General features: G+C 28.2%; 2 protein-coding genes across 2 annotated transcripts; both read right to left on the bottom strand.

Annotated features, from left to right (window-relative positions):
- LOC137838809 (uncharacterized) lies at window positions 1-1,119 on the bottom strand. The gene has a single exon (XM_068648032.1). The coding sequence runs from the start codon at window positions 1,117-1,119 to the stop codon at window positions 1-3; it is 1,119 nt and encodes a 372-aa protein (XP_068504133.1).
- Window positions 1,120-3,428: 2,309 nt separating this feature from the next.
- LOC137837642 (transmembrane ascorbate ferrireductase 1-like) lies at window positions 3,429-7,716 on the bottom strand. Its single transcript, XM_068646711.1, has 4 exons — window positions 7,378-7,716; window positions 5,549-5,597; window positions 5,009-5,208; window positions 3,429-3,826 (listed from the first exon to the last, which is right to left on the bottom strand). Exons 1-4 carry the CDS (start codon window positions 7,552-7,554, stop codon window positions 3,551-3,553), a joined length of 702 nt encoding a protein of 233 aa, XP_068502812.1. The 5' UTR covers window positions 7,555-7,716; the 3' UTR covers window positions 3,429-3,550.
- Between the last annotated feature and the right edge of the window lie 401 nt (window positions 7,717-8,117).

Below are 8,117 nucleotides of genomic sequence, written 5' to 3'. Positions count from 1 at the left end.
TTAAATCTCCCAATATTGAGCTTTCATGTCCTTCTTCCTCTTCCCCATTCTTTTCTCTTCTCTCTCCCTTTTTTCTTCTGATTCTTTTTCCTTCACTTCCTTCATTCCTGCTATTTGCAACATTCCTCTTTGCATTAGATCATCAATCTGTCTCGCCAGAGTGTAACACCGTTCTGTATCATGTCCACATGCTTTGTGAAAACAACACCAAGCGCTCGAATTTTTTCCCATGTTCATGGTGGCCTTCTCAGGAAAACGCAAAAGTCGTGTTGTATTTACGTCTTTCACAATATCCCTTTGAGATATTGGCAGTTTCGGTGGAAACCACGTCCTTTCCTCTATTCTCTCATAAGGCTTTTCTTCTCGATTCGTATAAGAACCTCCTCCAGTTCTTCCTCCATATGAACCTCCTCCCGATTTTTCCTCCCTTCGTGTCTTCAACAGGCCCCCACTTCCGCTAGCCAAACGACCTCTTTTTTCTGCCTTTGATCGCAACCCATCTTCACCCCTTCGCTCCTCCTCTTTCTTCTTCCTAGCGAACTCTTCCACTTTGACATACGATACAGCCCGAAGATTAATATCTGCCATGTTTGCCGGTCTTTTCTTCACCAAAGATTCTCTAAACAATCCTGACCTCGACCCTATAATGAAAGCCTTCACACACATTCCTTTATTAGGCTGGGAAATTTGAACTACCACTTTGTTAAAACAACGCAAATATTGTTTTACCGCCTCTCCCTTAACCTGCCTTACATAAAATAAATTTGTTGTGTCTGGAGGTTTAGTTTTATTTGCTGCAAAATGAGCAACCAATAACCTAACAAAAACCTCCAGTGATGTCATCGATCCTTCTGGCAGATTGTTGAACCAATCCAACACCGTACCTATCAAGGATCCTACCAGCATTTTACATCGAACGGCGTCCGACCTTCCATATATCGACATTTGCGCCCTAAAATTCTTTACGTGGGCATTCGGATCTTGCTTCCCATTGAACGAGCCAATCTTAGGAAAAACATAATTTGCCAGAATTGGTTCATTCAAAATTTCAAAAGAAAACGATTGAAAATCTGGCTCCACGTCCTCCATTACTCGCTTCCCGACACTCTGAGCCTCCATCTGCCTTTAGAGCTCCTCATTTTGCCTCACGAGTTGCTCTTGACCCCTTAATGTTTCCTCTATTCTCATCCTTGTCTCCTCCTGAATTCCTCAGCTTGTTCATCGCTTCGCCTCCTCATGGTCTCCATCATCTCCATCAAAGTCCTAGTTGCGTCTAAGGTATGATCTCCATTTGGTACAACATTTACCTCTTCCTCCACAGCTGCTCTTCTTCCTCCCCTCATTTTTGTCTGTCTCAATTAGTGGCGCAGGAAAAAAAATTACCTGCCCCACAGTGGGTGCCAAAATGTTATAGACAGAAATATAGGCGACCCTCTACCTAGAACATCAAAAGTGGTTAAGGATAGGAACACCCTTTCACCGGTGAGTATTCAATGTAATAGATCCTCTTTCTAGCAACATATTACATAGTATATATGGGTGTATTCCTAACCTCCATCTTACGGTTATGATTATGTCTTAATTGAGTATTTAAGACTAATTACTTTGAATCCCATGCTTCGTGCCATGATGTCCGCCTATTATCACGATTGGCAACCGATCTTGATACATCCAGGATCGAGTCAGGACCATATCCTTACAATATTAGAGTTAAACAAGATAGATTGATTATAATGTCTAGGTAAGTTGGTTAGATATTAATATTGATGGTAAGTACTACAGGTTTTCCCTATCATCTCATGGTGGTGACATCTTCAAATACAAAAAAGAGACTTTGTTGGAGGATTTTTTTTACCTATTTTGACATCAATTTTTCTATTTAAGTTGATCATTTAATATCATTCTTGTAATAGGTTTTCTGAAGCTAAAAACTACAAGATGATTTGAATATAACTTCTCTTTTAGTTTTCAATGCTTTTCAAAGTTTTGATATATTCTCCGTTAAGACTAAAACGTCGTTGTCAAAAAATAGGTTTTTAACATATGTAAATATATGCATTTTAAAGTCTCTTATAATTTTTGTGAGAATAATAAATGTGTTAGATGATTTTGCTAACATACTGATTTTTTTTTGGTTTTTGATTATTTAACTTTCCGTATTTTAATTATTTTAGAAATTATTTAAATCTCTTGAGGTTTAAGTTTAGTTAATCTTTTAAGTCTTTTTTCTTTTCTTTTATAGGAGTTTGTATTCGGTTCCCTCGTGCTATTTGTATCTTTTTCATATAGTTAGTTTTTGGAGACTTTTTTCTTTGCGTGATTTTCGGCTTTGTCTCCTCGTAGTCTTTATATTTTTGTTTTGTTTTTAGATAATGTTCATACACATGTTAGAAAACAATGTATCAATAAGCTTCATAATAATAATCCCTAACCCGATCTTAATAAAAAATAATAACCAATATAACGTCATAAAAAAATCTAGAGAGACATGACAACATTTATTTATTTTAGTTATTTATATCTTTTATATATAAAAGAGTGAAGAAATTCTACTACTCTAAATTATTTTCCTATTTTATCTTTGTTTAATATTTTGTTTTATTAATTTATTTTGGTTATTTAAATATTTTATAATTTTAAAAGTTTATAAAACACTTTCTTTTATTTTAAAATTTTATTTTATTTGTTCTTACATAACTAACAGAGTGAAAAGATTTGTACGTTAATTTTATTTGATTGTCATTAACTGATAGGAGAGTGGAAATATTAGTTACTTTTCTGTTTTAAACTGATATTCTTCTTTAATTAATTTTTTTTTTTAAATTTCTCTTATTTTATCTCTCTCATTCCTCAAATATCTTAAAATTCAATAATATATCTCTCACACATACAAATACACATAAATTTATATATATATATATATATATATATATATATATATATATATATATATATATATATAACTAAAAATTAGGCCGTGTTCCCATTAATAATGAATAAAAGGGATTCCCACTTTAAATCCCACGTAACATAGTACTGCTGTGATTATTTTATTACTAGGATTTACTAAAAAAATGTATTAAATAAAAATAATTTTATTAATAAAAAATAATTAATTATTATATTAATTAAATTATATATTATTTTAAGTAATTTTTAAATTAGTATCTAACTAGATACTCAAATTTTCCTTACCAACTTTATAATCTAAATAATTGAGATCCAAAACTTTAATAATTAATTAAATATTAATTTAAAAATTATTTATTAATAATATAAATTAATTTAAATATTAATAATTTTTTGTAATTTTTAAAATAATATTTAATTTATTCTATAGTAATTATTTAATTTATTCTATAGTAATTATTTAATTTTTATATCTAAAATTATTTTATAGTAATTAGTAATGATTATGATACCAAATATGAAGAGAATATTAAAAAATTTATACATTATTCATCGTAATCACATTTCTGTGCTTTCATACTTAGTTTCCAGTGGCAAGCATGAGAAAAACTTATTAAAAAAGTGATGTTGCTAAGTGATGTCATGTTCTTGAGGAGGGTGAGACAGCAGAAAGAACAACAAAGGCAGCATAGAAGATAGTGAGAATGGCAGTGAAGTTGACAAGAATGGCTTCAGAGGAATGTTTTGGCAATCCTGAACTCTGCAGAAAAGTAAGCTTCTCTAGAAACCCTAGAGAAGCAGTTGCAACACCCAAGAGATACACAAAGAGCCCCATTTTCACATGCCAATGAACTGTGCTGCTTCTCAGGGATGAATTCCCTCCATGACAGATAAACATCACAAACCCAAATAACCACTGTGTTGCAAAGCATCAATAATGTTAGATATAGTTTTGGAAACAAGTTCACTAACCATGTATCATTTCTGTAAAAATTGAGAATTTTTTGTAATTGAACGATAGTATTCTATTTTTGTGTAACTGAATGATTATTTAAAGAGTTTAGTTGAATACGTATATAGGGTTCTATCTGTTTTTAATCTAGTTATATAGATGATAGATTATCGTATAATTAAAAATTGTTTAATTTTATCATTATTTTAAAGGATGAATGTCTTTGTTGCCTGTACCTCCATCCTTTTTTTTTTCATCCCAATACACAATATGAAAATACATTTTTATCCTTTTTGTGCCACTCCTATAGAGTAGCTTCCGGATTATGTAATCCGGACACACATTTAAAAAAAGACTTATAAATTATATAATCTGGAAGCTAAAAAAAACTTCCAGATTACATAATCCAAAAACTAATCATTCTTCTGAAAAAAGGTTTCCAGATTATGTAATCTGAAAGCTAATTACGAATTTTAAAAAAAGACTTCCAAATTACGTAATCTGAAATATTATAGAAGGGTATTTTTGAAAATATAAAAATTTATGGAGGTGAAAGAAGAATATATGGAGGTGTAGGAAGAAAGAGCCGTTTTTGTTTTCAAAATATTTTTGAATTTGTTTTGGTTCTTAACAGCCATGGATTCAATTGGGTTTAAGCAAAGTCCATATTTTGAAGGCAAATTTTTCCTTGCACCTTCATGCGTTTCTTTCTGCCCTCCCATATTTCAGAAAATAATAAAATTACTTTTTTTTTAATTAGTTTTTCAGAATTAGATCGTACAATTTAAAATACAAAAATTTTATAATTTAGTGATTCCGAAAAATTTGTATTTTGAATTGTGCACTCCAAAATACAAAATTTATATTTTGAGTTACATTATTGTACAATTCAAAATATAGAAAATCACAAATATTAAATTTCAGATTTTTTATTCAGGAAGTAATCAAATTTCATATAATTAAGAAAACATTAATAAATTATGAAGTAATTTTGGAATTTTCAAAAAGTAAGGAGTGCTTACGAAGGTGCAAACATAATTTGACTATTTTCAAATTAGAATTTTCACCTTGAAGCCCAAACCTGCACATATTCTTAGTAGGATTTCAGGATATTTAGGGTTTGAAGACAAGATTCCAATGATTTACCTGAACACCGTAGAGAACTATAACCCCAATTCCAAGCCATGAATGCAAACTGTAGAGATTGACAATCCCACTTTCATTATGAAACTTGAAGACAGCATAAATTCCAATTATTCCAAGTATTAGTGCCATGCCATGTAGAACAAGATGTATCAATTTCTTGCTTTTTTTCTTCAAAGGAAGAGATTTGTAACTTACAATGGCTGCAATTATCAAAACAAAAATTATAATAACAAGCATTTAGTTAGGTCAATGAGTGAAAGATAAATCATTAACATAATTTTCATTTCAACATTTGTTTTGTTAAAATTTCTCCTATTAACTAGATAATAAAATTCACATAATTTAGTGTGATCTATCTAAAAATTGATAAAGAACTGTAAAAAATTGCATCAAATCCACAAGAACCAATCTCATCATGTTTGTAAATTCATATCTCATGGTAGCTACTTAGAAAGTGTTTAAAAACAAAATAAACAATAGAGATAGTAATAAGCAAAGTAATATTAATAAAATAGCATGGTGTGAAAATACTTTGTTTACCTTCACCTCCAATAATTATTATTCCAATTAGCATAAGAACAGGATGAATCTGTATCAAAAGATGCACAAGATTAGAGGGCTTCATTTAATAGAGTAATATCACAATTTCACTATTGAGACCTACACATATACAAGAATGAAAAGTTTCTAGTTGTAACGATGTAGTATTGGGAGGAATTAAAAAACGAAGATTATATATATATATATATATATATATATATATATATATATATATATATATATATATGGTAAACGTGATCAATAAAAAATGAGAGAAAAGAATAAAAATGATATGAAAAAAAGTAAAAAGATGTTTATAAATAAATTAAAGTTGATGTAGTATCCTAAATTTTTAAAATTTAAAGCATAATTAAACCAACTATTTAAGAAAAAAATAATTAAATATGTAAATCTCAACATTCAACACGTGTTTAATTAGTAGAAATTAGAACATGTTGACTTAGTGGTTCATTGATCCAATAATTCATTAATTAAACCACATAAATTATGTATATATTATTTAATAAGTAATTTATTAATTATTTAATATATATTTTTTAATTATTTTAATAAAAATTCTTAGTGTAGTGATTATGTTAACCTTGATTTTTTTCCATGAGTTGGTTTTATCCTGTGGGTATAGTACGTAACATTTAGGAAGTGTATGTTTATTATTTATCCACGTGTAGTGGCTGAGCTTGCGCCAGCTGGAAGAACTAAAAAGTAGCATTTTAAATGTTGCGTGTGGGGGTTAGAAATTTTTAATACTATCAATTATTTCTATATTATATAATTAATACCATATTAAATATACAAATTTTTAAGTTATTTTACTATTTTTTTTCATAAATTCATTATTTTAAATAAGAAAAATAAAATATTTTTTTGAGTACATATTAAGATGAAAAAAACTTAAAATTATACCATTTATATGAAACTTTTTGTATGGTTAAAATTACAGTACTAAGATTATCTAGATAATCACTTATATTTCGTTAAACACATAAATTATAAATAAATATTACATAATAATAAATAAATAAAATTTATTAAAAATATTGAATTTCATATTAACGAAAATCAAAATTCAACATTTCATAAGAACTAAAGCATATTTAAATATTTTGATATAAAAATATTTTATTTTTTATTTTTCAAGAAATAGTTGTTGAAATTGTCAAAGAGAAATGGTTCACTCATTTCTCGTATTAAAAGATAGGGTCATTCGATCTTTTCAAGACTTTAAATGGTAGTTGGCGTGTACCTCAAACATTTATAGTTACTATAAGGTACAAATGACAACCATTTTTTCTAAGCCTGGTGATTTTGTTTAGTTAATTAAGTAAGAATTTTTTTTATTTGAATTAAAAATAATCTTTTTATTCATTTTAATTTTCATTTATTAAGTATGCATACATCTGACAAAATCGTACATTTCAATGCCTATCCAAATTCAAGATATATTTGCATAAGTTAAAAAATACAAAATTAACAGTTTCCATTGTTTGTCAATAATGATTCTACTTTGGTTCTTGTTTTGGCAAATCTTACAAGAAACTGGTCACAAAAAGTAGTATTTTAGCACCAACTAAATAAATATTAAACTAAATTAAAAGAATCTTGTATTTTGCCAACAAAACTGTAAAAATTTGACAGTGAACATGCAAAACACAGTAACTATATATGTAAGATCAAAGTTGAAAACACAGAGAGTTCAAACATGAGTGTCCAAAGAAGAGAAGATTTCTGAAGGAGAAACATGAAGTGGCCCAAATATGTGAATGAAATTGCAAAGTGAATGAAAAGAAGTTAGAAAGAGATGAACATACATTGAAGATGAGAGATTTGTTGGAAGAGTTGAAAGAGAAGCCACCCCTGAAGTGTATGCTCCAAACCAAAACCATGAGAATGGGAGGAATTGCTAGTAAGTGAACCACAAAAGTTAATGGAAGAACACCATCATGCTTTCCCAACACCATATTTTTGTCTTTCTCTGAAGTGAGCATAGATAGGGTATGAAGCTTGGGAGCATTTCAGGATTTCTCTCTATTTATTGCATGCTGTGTCTCACCCATCTGCTTTTGCTATCAAGGGACACTTCCAGGCTTAAATCAACAATTAATTTCTCCACTGAGGCAAAGTCTTTGTTTCACAAAATTATACTCCTCCAGTTCTTTTTTTAAGTATGGACAATTTTTTTATTTTATTTATGTCTCATTTGAAATTTGATTTAAAGTGTTAAGACTGCTAAAATGGAATAAGGAAGTATTATATTAATATAAAATAATTATTAAATAAAAATTAGTTTTAGAAAAAAAATAAGTAATTAGAAAAATTTTAGTTATTAATTTTAAAATATAAAATAGTTAAAAATTAAAACTTGGTAGTTAATTAGATACTAATTTTAAAATTAATTTATTAATTTTTATTAATAATTAAAATTATTTTAAATATTGATATATTTTTAATTTATAAAATAATATGTAATTTAATTAAATAATTAATTACTTTTTTGTTTTTAAAACTTATTTTCATTTAATAATTTTATTGTGACGGTGTATAAGTAACA

The sequence above is a fragment of the Phaseolus vulgaris genome, chromosome 4 (genome assembly GCF_000499845.2).
Source record: "Phaseolus vulgaris cultivar G19833 chromosome 4, P. vulgaris v2.0, whole genome shotgun sequence".
Lineage (NCBI taxonomy): Eukaryota > Viridiplantae > Streptophyta > Magnoliopsida > Fabales > Fabaceae > Phaseolus > Phaseolus vulgaris.
Note: the sequence above shows the minus strand (reverse complement) of the source record. Positions and strands in the feature narration are given on the sequence as shown.

Excerpts from the sequence above, each read along its gene's own strand:
- LOC137838809 (XM_068648032.1), bottom strand. The coding sequence starts at position 1,119 with ATGGAGGCTCAGAGTGTCGGGAAGCGAGTAATGGAGGACGTGGAGCCA.
- LOC137837642 (XM_068646711.1), bottom strand. The coding sequence starts at position 7,554 with ATGCTCACTTCAGAGAAAGACAAAAATATGGTGTTGGGAAAGCATGAT. Across the intron at positions 5,598-7,377 it reads ACAAATCTCTCATCTTCAAT|ATTCATCCTGTTCTTATGCT; the intron begins GTATGTTCATCT and ends CTTTTGATACAG. Across the intron at positions 5,209-5,548 it reads AATAATTATTGGAGGTGAAG|CCATTGTAAGTTACAAATCT; the intron begins GTAAACAAAGTA and ends TGATAATTGCAG.